Source organism: Molothrus aeneus, chromosome 13 (genome assembly GCF_037042795.1).
Source record: "Molothrus aeneus isolate 106 chromosome 13, BPBGC_Maene_1.0, whole genome shotgun sequence".
Lineage (NCBI taxonomy): Eukaryota > Metazoa > Chordata > Aves > Passeriformes > Icteridae > Molothrus > Molothrus aeneus.
The window spans coordinates 18,824,602-18,842,668 of record NC_089658.1 but is presented as its reverse complement, the minus strand read 5'-3'; the positions used below and the strand labels follow the sequence as shown (position 1 = coordinate 18,842,668).

Here is an 18,067-nt window from a genome sequence, read left to right as displayed (position 1 = left end):
TTGGGGGGGCTGGGATGTCCCCACCAGAGGCAGGAGCAATCCCAGAATGGATAGGGCTGGAAAAGCCCTCTAAGATCAGCAGCTCCAACCATTCCACTTGTCCCCAGGTGCCAGAGCCACACGGCTTTTACATCCCTCCAGGCATGGTGACTCCACAACTGCCTGAGCAGCTGTGCCAGGGCTGGACAGCCCTTGTGGGGATGAAATTTCCCAAATTACCCATCCTAAACCTCTGCTGGCACAACACCCAACAGCACCCAACACCCCTGACCTGGCACAGCCACACTGACCCAGCTCTTCCCCTGGGTCACATCCAGGAACAGATCCAACATCCCACAGATGCAACTCCCATCCCATGTCCTCACCTGCACCCTGCAAACCCACAGGAACCCACCTGAGATGGAGCAGGGAGCCCCCAGACAGGGCTTGCAAACTGCAGAGCTGCCACCCAGCTCAGGCCCCAGCCATAAAAAGAGCTCCACAATAGCGTTATTTATTTTTTTGGAGTCACAAATGATTTCCAGCAGCAGGAGGGTGAGGGATGCGGCGCTGGACCCGGCACCCGGCCAGTCTCATAAATGGTTGGCAGCCAGCAGAGCAGCAAACCCATTTCCATTGAAATCAGCTTGTTACTACTAATTTTTACTGGCTTCCTGGTCAATTCATAAAGTTTTGTTGGGTTTTTTTGTGTTCTGTTGGGGTTTTTTTTGCAGATCTCAGAAAGCGACTCCACAACGCTCAGGGAAACTGAGCCCTGGCCTTGCCACCAAGGACTGCTCTGCACCCACAGCCTCTCTGGAAACACTGTCCTGTTCCCAGGGCTTCACAAAACCTCAGCAGAAAGAGCTCTCCAGAGCAGGCAAAATCAAAACCTGCTGGATTCAGTGTTACAGTGATCAGAGCCGTGGCAGAGCAGCCTGAGCCCTCAGTGGCAGCTGCAGACGCACAATTTATAGGGCAGGATTGGGTCTGAGACATTAAACTGCTCATTTTCACATCTGCCCCTTCTCTCACAGCTGGACACCCCGAGCTGCTGCACCAGACAAACCCAACCAGATCTAACCTTGGAGCCTGAGATTTTTATAAGCACCACTGACTGCTGTGAGACTTGGCAAGGCTTTGGATCACAGAACCATGGAATGGTTTGGGTTGGAAGGGACCTTTAAGACCATCCTGTTCCACCCCCTTCCATGGGCAGGGACACCTCCCACCACACCAGGTTGCTCAGAGCTCCATCCAACCTGGCCTTAAACACTTCCAGGCTGAGAGCTCCTGTTGGGCTATGTCACAATTCCTCTGGATTTTAAGAAGAATGCTGGAAAAAAAAACCTGTAACTTTTTTTACCTATAGCTTGGATATCTTTTTTGAACCATAGTTCATTTTTACCTACAGCTCTCACTGTAGGGTTTAAAGAGCAACAAATAACAAAAAATAAACAGGCAAAAAATCAGGACACAATGACTGCGTTTGCCACAGAGCTGAGGGGAAGATGCAGCATTGCTTCCAAAGGAGCAACATTTATTCAGGACTAAGGGAAAGCAGAACCCTGGGAGTTCCCAGCCAGCACGGCCCATGTTTGCCTTCCCTGTGGAGGACAGGGATGCTCCCAGACCCCACAGCCTCACACGGGGGGTGAATCAAGTGCCTCATTCTTCCCCCTGGACAAACTTGGCTTTTCCCAGCACAGGCTCGCACAAACGGGGCCTTGTGTGAGCTCCACGCTCAGGAACAGCACAGGCAGGCCTTGGAGCAGCCAGGAGGGCAAAAGAAAGAGCAAAGGGAAGCAAAGGGATGTGCTGTGCACAGCACGTCCACGCCAGCAGGAGCCCCTGCAGACAGGGGGGGTAAATCTAGAGCTCATCAGAGAAACAGAACGGGTTGGGTTGGGTGGGAAGGGCTCATCCCATCCCACCTTCCACGAGAGCAGGCTGCTCCAAGCCCAATCCAACACTCCCAGGGATGGGGCAGCCACTGTTTCTCTGGGAAGCCTGGGCCAGGGCCTTACCCAGCTCTCATCACCAGCACCTGGTGCTGCAGCTCCTGAGGTACCTTTTCCCTATTAACCACACAACTTTGCATCACTCTGTGTGAAAGCACAAAGCAGCTGGCACTTCTTTTTTTTTTTTTTTTTCAAGTCTTTAACATTCTTTGGCTTCTCTCATGGAAAAATCTTAGCAAATGAGACCTTAATAAATGGAAAGAACTGAAAAATAGCCTTTCTGCTGGCAGGTTCTGCTCCTGCTCATGGAATACACAGATAAAACCAACACAGTTGTGTCTCCCGCCCTTCCGTGGAGCCACTGTGAGAAATCCTGCCCAAGCAGCCCTGGCACCAAGAGATGCCCCTGCAGCAGCCTGAAGGCTCCAACTTCCCCAGCCTGGAGGAATGGGCAGCCTGATCCTTCTGCCACAAGCACTTAGGAGAGGAACATCTCCAAAGCCATAAACCAAACACAGGAGCAGGAAGGGGAGGGCAGCTCTTCCAAGCCCAGGTGGGGACGTGGCCAAGCTGCAGTGGGGCCAGCAGAGCAGCAGTGTCCAGCTGGGACAGCAAATGTGGCACCAGGGCACTGCCATGAATTGCCTTGGGAAGGGAGGGATGGCTTTGGCCCAGCTTTTGCTCTGGGAATGCCCTTGGAGTGGGTGGGGGATGCTGCAGGGCAGGACAGGAGCACGTGGGCTCCCTGAACCCTCAGCAAAGACCCCCTGCATCCCCCAGGAACTGCTGTGAAGGGCAAAACAAACTCTCCACACATCCCTCTCTCTTGCACTGCTGGGAATTTGACTTTTTGGCAGGTTTCAGACATGGGCTTTTATAACCTGAAAGGCAAAATGCTGAGGGCAGGGAGCAGCATCCCAGGCTGAGCCTGCTCCCTGCAGGACTGCATCCCTGTGGGGAGCCAGGCTGTATTTTGGGAGGGTTTTCAGGCCTGGGCATCAGAGGCAACTCTCAGCCATTTAAAGACTAAAACTAGGAAAATACAAAAAGACAAAAGAGGGGGAAACCTGGGGTGTGGGGCTGATCAAGGAGATGCTGGGGCAGGAGAGGAGCTTTGAGTTTAATTCTGTTTATACCCTCTGATGCTGGTGGCTTTTTCCCCACATACTTTCCCATATCCAAAGCCTGGGATGAGGAACCAGCTTCTCCCTGAAGGAGCAGCTTCTCTGGGACAGCAGCACAGCCCAGCACATCCATGCCAGAGCTGTTTGATCCCTGCTCCAGCCCCAGGAGCTGCAAAGGCCATTACCAGGCAGCATCAGCAGCCCTGCCAGAGGTCAGCCAAGACAGGCATTTCCATGTGAAATGTTTTTGTTCTTACACAAAAAACACACCCAAACAGGAATCCAACAGTGCTGAGCATCCCCAGCCCAGACCCCAGTGCTGCACAAACTCCCAGTTAAACTCCCAAACCTGCAGAAGGAGTTCTGACAAGGTGGGCAGGCCCTGGCACAGGTGCCCAGAGCAGCTGGGGCTGCCCCTGGATCCCTGGCAGGAGCCCCCTGGGATGGTGGGAGGTGTCCCTGCCCATGGCAGGGGTGAGCAGGATGAGCTTTGAGCTCCTTCCCAACCCAAACCAGGATTTGATGACTCAGCCAAGTGAAAGGCACCGAGCAGGGGCAGAACAAGAGCTGGGACAAACCCCAGTCCCCAGGGGCCAGGTGGGACCTCAGCGAGCCCATGTCCCCCTCCTGCACCACCAGCCAGGAGCAGGAGCGTGGGGCAGAGCTGGGAATGACAGCCCCAGGCTCTGGGGAAGCACAAAGAGCTGAGTCTCCTTTGCCAGTAAACTGAACCTGGGCTTCCAGGGGCTGGGGACACTTCAAAGCCCTCAGCAGCACTGAAGGGATGGACTTTTCAGCTGTGGAGCAGAGAGGCAAAATCCACACAAACAAGCAGTGTTCCAGAAAACCAGGTTTAACCATCAGCAGCTCCCAACGACAGGGGAGATGTTTTTCCTGAGGTTTTTTTTCCCTTCTTCTTCCAGTTTGCCTTTTTTTTTTTTTTTAATTTCTTACTAAAAGCCAGCTCTAGCTCCCACACCACACAGCCCTTTTGGGTCTGAGCAGCCTCCAGAGGTAAAATGCTGAGTTAGACCTTGGAGCCCAGGGAAGGAGGTGCCTTTGATGAAGAGCAAATCTCCAGACTTCAATGGCTCCGGTGAGCGCCACACATTTAATAAGTTATTTCCGTGGAAAACCTTGGTAACTCAGTTATGAATCAAGCCTATAAACACCTCTCACTCATCAAAGTGCCACAAAAAAATCTATTACTGGGACTGTGAACACAAGCCTCTCTCTACAGGTCCCCTACAAGAAGCCAAAATTCCTCTTTCAAAACATTCACCATTTTCAAAGGTCATAAATACACTGTGTCCAGTATTCAGCAAATCCCTTTAAAAAGCAAAACACAGGCCCAGGGAAAAAAGGAAAGTTCAAACAAAGCTGGATCCATGGGATCCATGCTGCTTAAAGGACACAACCAGAGCTACATCAAAGGAACTTTTACTACCTAGAAAGTCGTATCCAGCCCCTAATAGGGTGCAAGAATGTAACGTTTAGGCTACAAAGATTAAACTAATTTACTTTTAAGTAACTTGCTTACTTCCTGATGTTTCTTTTTATAAAGAGTGATGCCTAGGTGCTTGGAGAAGTGAGGGATGTGATTATTCTGTGATTCAAGGCCAAACATCATAACTACTCAATGAACCACAGACAAAAACATATTTTATCTGGGTCTTGGAGAAAGTACAAGACCTTCTAGGTTGAAAACATCCAGGCTGGCTGTGAAAACCCATCCCAGTTCTAGGTAACAGAGGGAGGAAAAGCAACTTTCCCCTTCTCTGCTGGAATATACTGAGGACTTCAGAGTCCTGCCTCCAAGGGAACCATGCTCCCCAAATACTGCCCGTGGAACCTTCCCTTCATCCAGGGCATCATCCTGCCTGAATCCCTGATGGAAAATTCTCCTCTGGGGCTCTGGAGCTGTGTGTGCACACAAACACAGAGGCATCATCTGCAGGGCAGCTTTCATCTCTGCATCAGGCACAGGGTTCTACCAATATTGGTAAAACCAACCTTCTCCCACCCTTGTGCAGCCTAGGCCTCTCCAGGCAGATGATCCCAGGCTCTGGCAGCCACTTTGGATTTTCTGAACAAGGCCCAATTCCACCTGCCCAGATTTTTTCGGGGACAGCTCTGACTGTCCTCATTTCTAAAGTGTGGCTGTTGGGTGGTTTTAGCAGCAAAGGGACATTCTCCATCTCCACCTCCAGCCCAGGAGACACCTGCCCTCCTGTCAGGCTGCTTTGGGAGGCTGCTGCTCCTTGCTGCACAGATGGAAAACCTCAGAGGAACCTCAGTGTCCCTCCTCAGGAGACCCTCAGCACAAACCACCCCTTCCCACCTCCACCCAGCAAATTCCTCAGCCTGTATGAAATTAATTTCTCCTCCCCACATCACTGTCCTGGCTGAGCCCTGCACTACAAGCCCATAACCCACGGGGTATTTTACACAAACAGCTTCACTGGCTTTAGGAGCACCTCTGCAGCTGCACAGGCACTGCCAGAGCTCCAAACTCTGTATGGATGGAGCCACAGGCCCCCCTCCACACAGGACAAGGGGTACAGGTGGCACCACAAAGGTGCGCTGCCACCAGAGCACTGCCACCCACCAGCTCAGGGACAGCTCAGTGCCCCAGCCCTTGGTTTGGGGGCCCAACCTGAGTTATCCCACAGGGTTTTAATGGAAAAACAACCACATGCAGGCAATATCTCCCTCCAGCCTTGATCTAGGGTGCTTCTCTTCCATTTGTAAGTCATCTAACTCTTAAAAAAAATTTCTTTAATTGCTGCTTGCTCGTTGCTCTGAACAGCTTCTTCATCTGCTCATGATTTTCCCAGGTGGAATCAACAGGATTTGGACACAATGAGGAGCCCAGCTGGCTCCAGAGTCAATGATCCCTTCACCTTCTGCTCCAAAGGAATGGCAGAACTGCAGGAGCTGCCACCTGAGCCCCCACCTTGGCAAGCACAAATGGGATGTGGAAAAACCCCCTGCCCTCCATAAATCCACTGGCTCCAGGGGTTTATCACCAGCCCAGACAGACATCTCTGTATAAAAGAAAGGAGCACACCTGCACCTCTGTGAAAGGCACAGCCCTGAAAGCCCCGGGAGCAGCTCCCAGAGCTTCCCCACCTTCCCTGCAGGGATTAATCCATGATTCACCCCTCAGCTGCAGAAGCTGCCTCTGATGCCAGCCCCAGGCAGGGCCAGAAGCTGCCCATGAGCAAAGCCCCAGGGAGGGCAGGTTGCTGCTCTGAGGCTCTCCCATGGGGTTCCAACACCCATGGCCATCCCCAGCCAAGTGGGAAAAGCCTCCACAGCGAGCAGAGAATTCCTCTCTGAAGCACACTGGAAAATAGATGCACTTTATTTCCCGTTGGCAAAGTGAAACTATGGAGGAAAGCTGTTTAATATAAAAACATCTGACAAAGCACCTCCAGGATGTATTTTTTTGCATCAAAGAAGTAGCTCTTGGCAACGGGCTCGTTCCTCTGACCAGGAGAGGCTTTGGCCAAACCCTGATTGTTCTAGACTGCACAGGGGAAGACAAGCCAGCAAACCTACAGTTAAATATGAAAGAAAAAAAGAAACCAAAACCCTTACTGGCCCAAACAAACATCTGTCTGTGATTAAACTGGATGCACAGATAGGTCGTGTCTTTTTTAAAGGATTTGTTTCTGCAGGAAGGGAGGGGAGAAGGGATGAAAAGGCTCCAGGGTGGTGCTGGGCCAGACCCAGCCCCCAGCCCAGAGCTGTCACTGAGTCTGTCCTCAAAACTCAACATTTCCCCCCAGAAGAAACTGCTGTCCCATTACTGACAAAAATACCCTTTTTTCTATGAACAGGTAATTCCAGAGCCTCTCCCCCAGCCCGGAAAGGGCAATGTTTGCCCAGTTGCCACACACATCCGCCTGACAGATTTAATGGGCTGCTTTTTTTTTTTTTTCCTACCTCCTAACACACAGGATCTTCATAAATTTCCTTGTTAGCATAAATCCTGCAGCCTGTTATTTCTGGGGGGGAGAGGAAGGGAGACGTTCACTTTCTCCATTCAGTGGGTTTTAAAATATGCTTCCTTAAGTTCATCCTAAATATTGCTGGGAGCAGAAAAAACCCTCTGGCTCTTGCCTGGAGCTGTGGCATCACCTCAGCAGGGCTGAGTCACCAGCTGGGATGGATGCTCCTGTCTTCTTCCTCCCTTTGGTGCTGCAGGAACCCTGCTCCCCAAACCCACTGCCCCCAGCCCCACCACTGCCCTGCAAAAACTGCCCCATCTTAAAAAGAAAAAAAAACCAAAACAACCAAACCAGCAATAATTTAAATAAGCCCCTGCCCATTCAGACTCTGGTTTTTTCTCTCTGTTAATTCTCAGCTTTCCTCCACCATCAGTCACCAAGCACAGCTCATCTCCACATGGAGCTCAGCACCTTCTGGACATCAGCAGAGCTACTGGAATAAACTCATGCTTGTGCTTCCACTTCCAGGTGGAAAACACCTTCCTGTTGCTTTGGAGCATGGACAGAATTCATCCCTCCTCCAACAAACCACCAATTCAACATTTCTTCTTTAGGATGCACATTTTCAGCTACACACGGCTTCACCAGAGCTCAAAACTCCTAAAGAGTTTTAGCACATGGGAATTGATTTCAAAGTTTAAAAAACACCCACAACAACTACTTTTGGAAAAAACAAACCAGCATCTTCCCTGGGGATGGTCAGATCAGCACAGAGACCTACAGATGCAAGGTCACCTTTTGCTCTCCCACCTGCCCTCCCCTATTTAAAGCCACCACTAACAAGAACTCTGCCCAAGGCTCATCGTGGGGCTTTTCCAACAGGAATGGGGCTATTCCATGGGTTTTATGAAAAGGTCCCTGCCAGGGCCAGTGAGGGAGAGCCCTGCGGGATTCAGAGGAAGGCAGGCAATCCCAGAGCCACAGCAGCTGCTCCATCCCATCCCATCCCTGCAGAGAGGCTCAGCCTCCACATGCCTGGCAAGTCTAACGGGTACAGCAGCTTCTTGGCAAGTGCTGGAGGAGCCAAGTCTGAGGGGAAGGGAAAAAAAAATTACTACAAATGTTCCACCAATTATGAGTCACGAGGCTGAGCTTTTGTTCCTGCCTTGCTGGGCTTTGCCCTTTCCCTGGTATTTCCCCAGCCCCGGCGGGAGCCGCCAGGACTGGCCAAGGCTCTGCTGGCTCCCGGGGGACACAGGAACAACCTGGGCTTCAAATGTAACCCCAAACAGCAGGTTCTGCTCAGCTCTGCTCCCCAGGCAGGAGTGAATCCGAGGAGGAAAAGATGGAGCTCTCTTTGTGCTGAGTGTGGCACTGCCTGAGCTCAGGAGGAGGAAACTGCAGGGTCAGACACCTCCATGTGCCCTTGGCCACCAACCCAGACCTTCCCAGGCCACTGCACCTCACTGGGAAAACAGGAGCATCCCCATTCCAAGGGAGAAGCTGTGGCTGCACACTGACCCTTGTACAAACAACTCTGTTCCAAGACCCAAATGCTTTGATCAGGAGATGAAGAGGGCTCTGGGGAATCATCCATGGATCCAGGTCACATCCACCCAACCACCCACAGCTTGTGCTTCAGTTAGCACTGACTGCTCCTCTGAACTTCACAGTGAGCCTGACACTTCACTGTTTCCCTCTTTTTAAGGGTAATATTTTAGCCATGGAAGGTTCTACTTCAAAAACAGGGTTTGTTATTTTTTTAAATTAACACATATGACAGAGATCATCTTTTGCCTTCACCCTAAAACCTCCTGTTTAGAAGTTCATCAAGTAAAGGAGAAACAGGAGAAGAATGGTTCTCTTTGTTACGCAAAATTGAATTTTGTGGCTTTAGTAGGAAAAGCCTTTTTGATGATCAAAGCTGGACCAATAAATAGCAGTGGCTTGATGCTAGATCCAAAATGTACTTATTTTTGGAAGACAAGCTAAATGCACACTGAGTACACAAGAGGAGGCAGGGAGGACCACGTGCTTTGTGTATCACTCCCACAGACCTACACTTCAAGCAGAGCTATTAAATGAGCTGAAATGGAGAATAAAGAAACTGAAATGTGGCAGGTAGACTGGAGCCTAAGTGGGTTTTTCCCCTGTACTTCCCTGTGATGACATGTATGGGTTAACTTCAGCAGGGCTCTTATCCTCTTTCAGCAATCCTGAGCACTGGGGAAAAATAAATCACCCAGCCCCAGACTCTTATTAAAAGTTACACCATTGGAAACAGCACAGGGGGAGAGGAGGGATCTGGTTTCAGCACAATCTCAGTCACATGTTATCATTATATTGTTCGAGGAAAAGTTAAAATCTCTCTTCTTTCCAGCAAACCCACCAGATGTCCCATAAAGACTGAGCCACGAGGGAAGCTAAACCATTACATCTTCAGGAACCCCACTTTTCCATCTTGGCTGCTGTAATTAATGCCAATTATCAAGTTACAACAAAAGCCACGGGCACGGGGAGCTTTAGGGATGTGCATCCAGCCCTAGGAATGTTTGTTGGGAACTGCAAACACCTATTTATTAGAGCACAAAGCTCAGTGATCCCAGTCCTGCTATCAACTGCTCCCCTGCTCTGGACACTTGGCAGCACAGCAAAAGCCTGCGGGCCCAACCACAGGGACACCTGAAAGGACAAGAAGGGAAGATCCCTAGAGAGACGTGTGCCACCCTGCCATGATACAGACCCTGTGCTGTTTGAACACCCTTTGGAGCTGGGACTGGCCTAAACATCCCCAGGAATGCCCAAGCCTCACCAAACTGACCATGAACTCTTGCAAGGAAAGAAAATGAAGAGAAATGCCACAACCAAGGCACCAGTACCCCAAAGGTCCCCTCCAGCACCTCCCCTGACTGGCAGCATCCCCAAGCGAGCAGCACATCCCATCCACGTGCTCAGCAATCCAGCCAGGAGCCTCAGAGGCGCCCAAGCCCCACCCCAGCTGCTGAAGGAGGCACATGGGGCTCCACCAAACCCCACGTTTGGCTCTCAGACCATGAACCAGGCGAAGGAATTAAGGCTGGTCCTACAGCCAGGCCCCTCCTGTCACACAGTGAGCCAGCAGGGACAGAGATGTGGGATGTGCTGAGCCAAGGACAGCCCCAGCTTTACCTGCTGTCAGGTAAAACCACCCCAGGCCTTGCAGAGCCCCATTAAGTGAATGAAAGGTTGCAGGGTGGGGCAGAGCAAAAAACCAGGACCTAATTAAGCCAAGCTTTGTTCGGGATCTTCAATGGCTCCGTAGCTGGGAGCTGCTCATGAAAGCAGGGAGCGCAGCCCGGGGCCAGGGCCCAACAGGTAACACCAGCCCGACGGTCCCAGCAAGAACCTCCCCAGAGCAGCAGCTCTGCAAGGGCCCCACTGCCCTGCCATGGCAATGGGGAGGGCCCACAGCCCAGCCCCACAGTCCTGCAGCCTGGCACCCATCCTGGTGGCCTCCACACGGGACACATGTGACCCTGTGGCCACCTCCGAACATCCCTGCCCACCCCGCAAACAGCATCTTACCACAGCACACACAACATGGATGTCTCTGAAAAACCAACTCAAACAACTGCTTTTTGTCCTTCTCTGCACACCCAGAGCACAAACCAAGAGCAGGACCAGGACCCCCATCCCCTCCTGCTGTCCTGCCCCACCACCAGCCCCCATGGAGGGGGGAAAGCACCAAGAGCTGAGAACCAACCTGAGAAATCTCCGGGCGTGACGTTGGGAGAGTTTGTAGCCTCTGTTTCAGTGTAGGACAACGTGGAATCTGATAGATCTGGGGGAGGAAAACAAAGGAAAAAAAAAGCACTTTTAGTGCTGCTGCGTTTGCCAGCGCTACGTGAGCACCCGTGGCTGCTGGGCTTCCCACCACCTCCCCAGGAGAGAAACTCTGCACAGAGCCAGAGAGCAGCCATTAACTTTGGAGCTCCACCACGCAAATGCAAAGTTTGAATTGCCTCAACCACAAAAATAACTCCAGTTAAGTTGATCAAACAAGTAGGAACTTGGTGCTTACTGGATAAAGTTACATTAAGCCTCTAAACAAGTCAGAGTTACTATACTTAATTATCACCATTAAAATTCTTGAAGCTGTTTATTCTTGCTTCCTTCCTTCCTCTTTGCTGAAGCGAAGGAAACTTTGTTTTAACAAGTTAAGAGTCTTTGTTATTCTCTCTTGCTTACACCCCTCTAATTAAGTGCTCAACTGTTTGCTCACAGATTAACTATTATTTTTCCAATCAAACAAGCCAGTGAAGCAAATTTCAACCCCTGGCTGTTGTTTTAATAAAGTCACGTGTCCCTCACTATCATCTCTCCCTGCAGCACAAGCAGTTTCTAAAAGGAATTAACTTGGAAGGGGGAGTGCAGGGAGGGACAACTCCTTTTTTTTTTTTTTTTTGCCTCCACACCTAACAAAAAAAAGAAAAAAAGCCACCAGAAGCCAAGCTGGCCTTGCAGGCTGCTCTGGTCACAGCCCTGTGGCGATGAAGGCGCGGGGTGCACACATGGCTGAGCTGCTCCCAGGCCGGGCAGGGCAGGGACTCGCCTTGGCAGGGGCAGCAGTGCCTTCCCCCGGGGCTGGGCGGGACAGGCAGGCACTGCTGTCCCCTCCTATCCCTGCCAAGCCCCGTTCGTCTCCTCCCTGTCCCTGCCCCGCGGCAGCAAAAGCAGCTCCCCTGGGCATTAACCCCAGCAAATCACTGACCACGGGGTAAAGGCAGAAAGGCCCCAGCTGCACTGATCCCAGCAAGAAATCCAAGAGGGATGTGGGATTCCTCCCTTCCCTCCCATGCTCCCGTGTCTTTGCTTCCCATTTAATTGCACAAGAGGCAAAGATGAGAAAGGATGGCGAGGATGCAGCGATGCCAGCTCAAAACATCTCCAGGCTAATGTGCAGCACACAGGACCAGGATCCAGGGCTGCCAGCATCCTGCACTCCACACCCAGCCTAGCCACCCCAAAGCTGCTCTCACCAACTCTGCTTGGAAAACCTCCTATAATTCCCCAGGAGAAGTGACACCCCGCTCCAAAATGACACAGCGCCGAGTTTCAAAGGGTTTCCATCTCTTTGTAAGGAGCAGAGGAAGGGTAATAGCTGGTTCCTGCATGGAACAGCACAGCCAGGCCTTTATGGAAATGGCACCCAGGAGCTCCCACTCCCGCAGATTACACACGCAGACAAAACATGACGTCTGGTAACCTTTCATTACGCCTTCATTAAAAATAGAGCTTCATATTATTTTGGAAAATATGCATGTGTCTGCACGGTAATTTGGTAGGATAAACTGGCATCCATTTACTTCTTAAAACTTGTCAGCTGATGCTTGCTCAGAAATAATGAGCAGCCATAAAACCCCGACTTGTTGGCTTTTGCCTGGCGTGCCAGGCAGGGCTGTCTCAGAACCAGCACCGGGGCTGCACCATGAAAGAGTTCCCAGAGATCAAAAGAGACAAAACACGTACCCAGTGGCTTTTGCTCATCATTAGGAGACAGCCGAGAGTAGGGAGGTGGTGGAGACTCTGGAAAAACAAAACTTCAGGTTAGTGCTGGGCTCGGTTTATCAACAAACCCTCTCGCTTTCTCTTTGGGGGTAGGAGGAACTCTTCCAAGGTTATAAACACCCAGAGCAAAACAAAACACTTGGAAGCAACTGGAGACGAAGGTTTCTCTAATTTTTGAACAATGGGTGTTCCACCTTGAACTTTCAAGGTGGGCTTTGCTACTGAAAGTGCTGCACCCCTCTGCCCCATATCTGTGCCTGGACACCCACAGATTGAGTAACACAAAACATCAAACTGCTGCCCAAGAACCCCATTTCCATCATCTGCACTGGGAGACAAGCCTCCATGGGTGATTCCAACATACAGGGCTTGACAAGAGCTCCCCAAACACTTCTCAAGCACTGAAAAGAAGGATTGGGTGATGAGAAGGCTCCTCTTGGCACACAGGGCTGGCACCAGAGCCGGGCTGGCTTCAGCCACCAAGCCATGCCATAACCTCGGTCCATCCCAAAAGGCTTTGACACTAGAGTGGCTCAGGAGCAGAGGCCACCATGATCCCCCTCACCCTGAATCCATCTCACAAAGCTCCCGAGCTCAGCTTTAAGCAGCAGCACTGAGCAGCCATGTGCTCCAAGCCCAGCGAGTCCGCAGAGGTGCTCTGCTGGACCAGGTCATTCAACCATCCTCGCTGTTCTTGGAAGGGTCAGGACCACGGGGAAACTCCAGGCCCTGATTACAGGGGTTTCTTTTCCCCTGCCACAGTATGGCAGTGATGTTTCTTGAATTGTAACTTGCCAAAACTGAGCGTGCAGCCAGCTGGGCTGTATCAGCACTGAGCAGGCACTGCCTCAGGGAGGAATTGCTCTGTGAAGTCCATGAGGGGCACCACACCGACCCCAGAGCAGGGAAACACGGGAGTGCCCCTCAGCCCCCACCCGGACCGGAGAGCACCCAGCCAGCAACTGCAGCTCACCCGGCTGGGCTCCCCTAAAGCACCTCAGCATCCCCCGTGTGACGGCTCTGGGGTCATCTACTGCTTCTCAGAAAAGCTTCCCCAATCCCCCGAAGGGAGCAGCGTGCTCTTCTTAAAGGGTGCTTATAAATCCCAAAATATAAAAAAAAATAAAGGTGCTGGTGTCCCCATGTGGAGGTAACAGCCAGACCTGGCTGTGCTGGTCCCACTCCATCCTGCTGTCACCACGGCCTCCTTGGAAGCGCCCCAGAACTTTCACACCCCAATGGGTGGGAAACACCAACAGGATGATCCCTGCAGGGAGCCACTTGTGGAAAAAGGGCATCAAGGCCTTCTCCTGGCTCCTGTTACCAGCGCCCAGCCGGCGCGGGCGGGGTCCTGGCACCGTCACCCGTTATCAAGGTGATAAGGAGCCACTCGATAACAGCTCTGCTTTCTACTACTCCCAGCACAGGGCTGGCAGCCGCTCGCCGCTGGGAAAACCACCACGGCTGCAGGGGAGACACTGGGAAACTTCTCCCGTTTCTACAAGAAATGCCCCGTTCCTAAAAACGCAGCTCAACTCCAGCTGGAGTAAAAGAGCTGCCTCCAGCCTCTAGCGACCTTCGGGAGAAGCACGCCCAGAAGAGAAGTTTCTTTGAAAGAAGTGATGCAAAGCGAGGCAGGAGCCCAGATTGCAACAGAAATAATAAAATCAAAGTTCTTGCCAAAAAAAAGGGACAGTCAGCATAGAATCATAGGATGGTTTGGATTGGAAAGGACATAAAAAATCATCTCCTTCCACCCCTGCCATGGGCAGGGACACTTTCCACTGTCCCAGGCTGCTCCAAGCCCCATCTAACCTGGCCTGGGACACTTCCAGGGACCCAGGGGCAGCCCCAGCTTCTCTGGGCACCTGTGCCAGGGCCTGCCCACCCTCCCAGGGAAGAATTTCTTCCCAATATCCCATCTAACCCTGCCCTCTTGGCAGTGGGAATCCAGCTGTCCATTCTCATTACGGTTTTTGTACAGCCTATTAAATATTATTTCCGTTTCTGCACCTCAAACTCCAACATGTCTCTGCTCCCTGTACCATTCCCTGCTGACACGGACACACAATCGAGTACTGCTGAAAAAAACCAAAAAACCCTCAACAATCCCAAACCCACGCCTTGAAAACGCTCATCTCTGCCCACGGTAAAAAAAGAAAAATAAAATTAAAAAAAAAAAAAAAAAAAAAAAAGAGAAAACCTGGAGAATTGCAGGAGCCCCCGAAGTCCCCGCGGGTGCGGGGATCCCCGCGGCGGGGACATCCCCGCAGCCCCCCCGGAGCGCCTGCGGCTTTAAGCCGGCGGCGGTGACCGCCCGGCTCCGATAGGAGCGAGCCAGGCTGGCGCCAGCGGGATGGAGCCGCCGATTATCGCCCGTCCGGCTCCCGGAGAGCGGGGAAACTCCGCGGGAAGGGGAAAAAACCAATAAAGGGCTTTTAACGCACAACTGGAAGCGCTGGTTCCCAGAGAGGGGGGATGCCCGGCGGGGACCCCGGAGCGGGCGCGTCCCCCCGGGCATCCCCGCAACAGCGCGGGGCCGGGGCAGCGCTGCCCACCAGGGCTCGGATAAACCCAGGGAGGGGTCAGAAACCCCGAACCCCCAAATCGGTGCGTGTTTGTGGCGGGGGGGACCCAACTCGCCGCTGCTCACCTGGCCCACAGAGGCGGCTGAAGTGGTAGGGGTTGCAGCAGACCGTGGGTCCGTCGGCGACGCCGAAGCTCTGGCACTCGCAGAGGGGCTTCAGCTCGGCGGGGTGCTGCAGGTCGGGCCAGCGGAACAGCTTGCCCAAGAGGAGGTGCGGGGGCGCCGCCAGGCCCCCCAGGCGCACCTCGGTGCGGGCCACCAGGACGCAGCCGCCGGGCATCCCCCCGCGGGACTCCACCGCCTCCAGCAGGCTGTCCAGCGAGCGCTCCTTCAGCCGCTTCAGCAGCGAGTAGGTGACGGCCTTCAGCTCCTGCTCCAGCAGCAGCAGCCGCGCCCGCGCCTCCCGGCCCCGCCGCTCCGGGGAGCCGCCGTCGGCCGCGCCGTCGGGGCCGGGGGCGGCGGCGGGGGGAGGTTGGGGGCCGCCCGGCTCCCGCTCCGAGAAGAGGCAGCAGGTCACGGTCCGGCCGTCGCTCTCCGGCGCGGAGCCGGGGGCGCGGAGCCGGGCCCCGCGCCGCTCCGCCATGGGGTCCCCGCGCGGCGCCGCCTCGCCCGCCGCCCCGCGCCGCTCCTCCGGCTCCCGCAGCAGCAGGCTGCGCGCTACCGCGCGGAGCTCCACCGAGGGGCTTTTCTCCGCGATCTTGCAGCTGCCGGTGGCTCCGAGGTCGTGGCCGCTCCTGGCGCTCCCATCTCCGCCGTCCCTGTCCGGAATGACGCGGCTCCTCCAAAGTCGCCGCACCAGCCCTGAGCGTTTGGACCTGAACATACGACCCGCGGGCGGCCGGGGGTCGCGTCGCTCTCCGCCGCCCCCCGCCCTCCTCCGCGGGGCTCCTCGCTCCGCCGCCGGCTCTATCTCATCGCAGCCCCGGAGCAGCCCGGACTCCCCGCGGCGCTGCTGCCCAGCGGATCTCCGACGGCCCGCGGCGGGGCCGCACCATGGGGGGGGCGGCGGGGCGGCGCGGGCATAGACGGCGCCGCGGGGGCCGCTCCCGTGGCGGCGCTGGGGCTCGGGCGCGCCGCGCCGTGCCCTACATCGGCTGCCAACGCGGGGCCGGGCGGGGAGCGGCGGGGGCGAGGGCCGGGGGGAGCCCGGGGCAGCGCTCGGCTGCGCCCCGCGGCCGCTCCACCATACAAGGTGGGGAGGAGCGGGGAAGCGCGCCCGGCGCGGGGGTGCCGCCCGGCGGGGAACCGGCGCCGGGGGCCGCTCGGAGGCGTCGGATCCCTTCAGCCAAAAATAGTATTTAAAAAAAAAAAAAGTAAAAAAAAAATTTTTAAAAAAAAAGGGGAAAAAAATTAAATCAGAAAGGCGAAGAAGCAGCAGCAGAGCCCGCAGCGCAGGCCGGTTGTCAGCGCGTCCCTTGTCCGCATCGCAGGGCGCGGCCCCGGTCCGGCGGGTCCCCGCGCTCCGTGCGCGGCTCCCGGGGCCGCCGCCGCCGCCCGCTCGCGCCCGCCCGCCCCTCGCCGGCTTTTGTGTGGCCGGGGCGCGCGCGCGGGGCCCCTCGCGAGCGGCGCCGCCATTGGCTGCCGCCCATCATGTGCCAGTCTAGACACTCCGGCGGCTCCGCGCGGCACCGGCCCTTGCGCAAACACCGGCTCGGGTTTCCGACCGCTTAAAGCGCCCCGCGCCCCGCGCCGCCCCGCGCCCGCCCGCCGCCGGCCCCGCGCGGCCCCGCGCTGCCGTGGGGCGGGATGAGGGGGGGTCGCCCCGCGGGGAGCGGCGGCGCGGGGCGGGGGGGGTGGGCGAGCGCGGCGCGGTGAAAGTGGGTCACGGCAGCGAGGGGGTTAACGGCCCCCCCGCGGGCCGCGCGCCGGACACACCCCCGCGATGTATCAACTTGTCCGCCGTGGCAAAAGTTCAGGCCCGGCGCGCTCCCATTGGCCCGCGGCCGCGTGACGCGCGGCGCCGCCGTCTCCCATTGGCCGGCGCGCGGCGCGGGCCCCGCCCCGCTCCCAGCCCGGCGCGGCCGTGAATGAACGGCGGGGCCGGGACCGCGCCGGCACCGCGGGCTGGGGAGCGAACGGGGGAGCGAACGGGGGGACACGGACCGGCCCGGGCCACCAGCAGCGCCGCCGGGAGCGGGGGGAGCCGCGGCCGCGTGTCCCGCCCCACGGCCACACAGTGCCCGTGGGGCACCCCGGGATGGGACCCATCCCAATAACCCTTCTCCGAATACAGAATTAATAAATAAATGCCTATAAAACAGCCATTCCCGCGCGGCCAGGGAGGCGAGTGCCGGGTTCGGAGCAGGACGGCTTTGCCCATCCTCGCTCCATCCCAGGGATGTGGGGGAATTCCCCCACCCTGGGATGGATCGGTGGGAACCTGCTGGAGGAAAAGCTTGGGGCCAGCCTGAAGGCTTCGCTAATAAGCAAAAATTAATCTGGGCAATTAATCCCCCAGCAGTTGATCGGTTAAGGGAAAAACACCCAAAACCAAATAAATTATTTCTACCAACAGATCCTAGGCAACCTGAATGTTTGCAGTTTTTCTCTTGGAATCTTTTGGGTGGTTTTTCCATACCTGAAGGCTTCTGTCCAAATTTCTGTCCACTTTTCCCCAAACCTGCCCTAATCTACTCAAGAACACAATTTAAATCCACTGGATGAAGACTACCTTTTTTTTTTTTTACAGCAAAGCTAATCAGTGCAACATCAAATACTCCATTTAAAATCCATAGCTGTGTGCCACCGATGTTTGCACCAATATAAACACAGAATGTATTAAGGATATAAACTCCTACAAAACCTGTGAGGGACTTGCTGCCCCTGACACTGCAGCCACACTTCACACCTGAACCACAGTTTGGGCTGAAGTAACCCAGCACCCCACTGTGGGAGGAAAATGCCTTTTTTCAC

The 18,067-nt window shown here is 54.8% G+C and overlaps 1 protein-coding gene across 1 annotated transcript in view; it reads right to left on the bottom strand.

Annotated features, from left to right (window-relative positions):
- Positions 1-16,137, bottom strand: part of SMAD6 (SMAD family member 6) — a 37,133-nt gene extending 20,996 nt beyond the window's left edge. The window contains exons 1-3 of the mRNA XM_066558638.1: positions 15,221-16,137; positions 12,529-12,585; positions 10,763-10,840 (exon numbers count right to left, since the gene is read on the bottom strand). Coding sequence (XP_066414735.1) covers positions 10,763-10,840; positions 12,529-12,585; positions 15,221-15,977 — 892 coding nt within the window. The 5' untranslated portion in view covers positions 15,978-16,137. The remainder of the gene's footprint in view (positions 1-10,762; positions 10,841-12,528; positions 12,586-15,220) is intronic.
- Between the last annotated feature and the right edge of the window lie 1,930 nt (positions 16,138-18,067).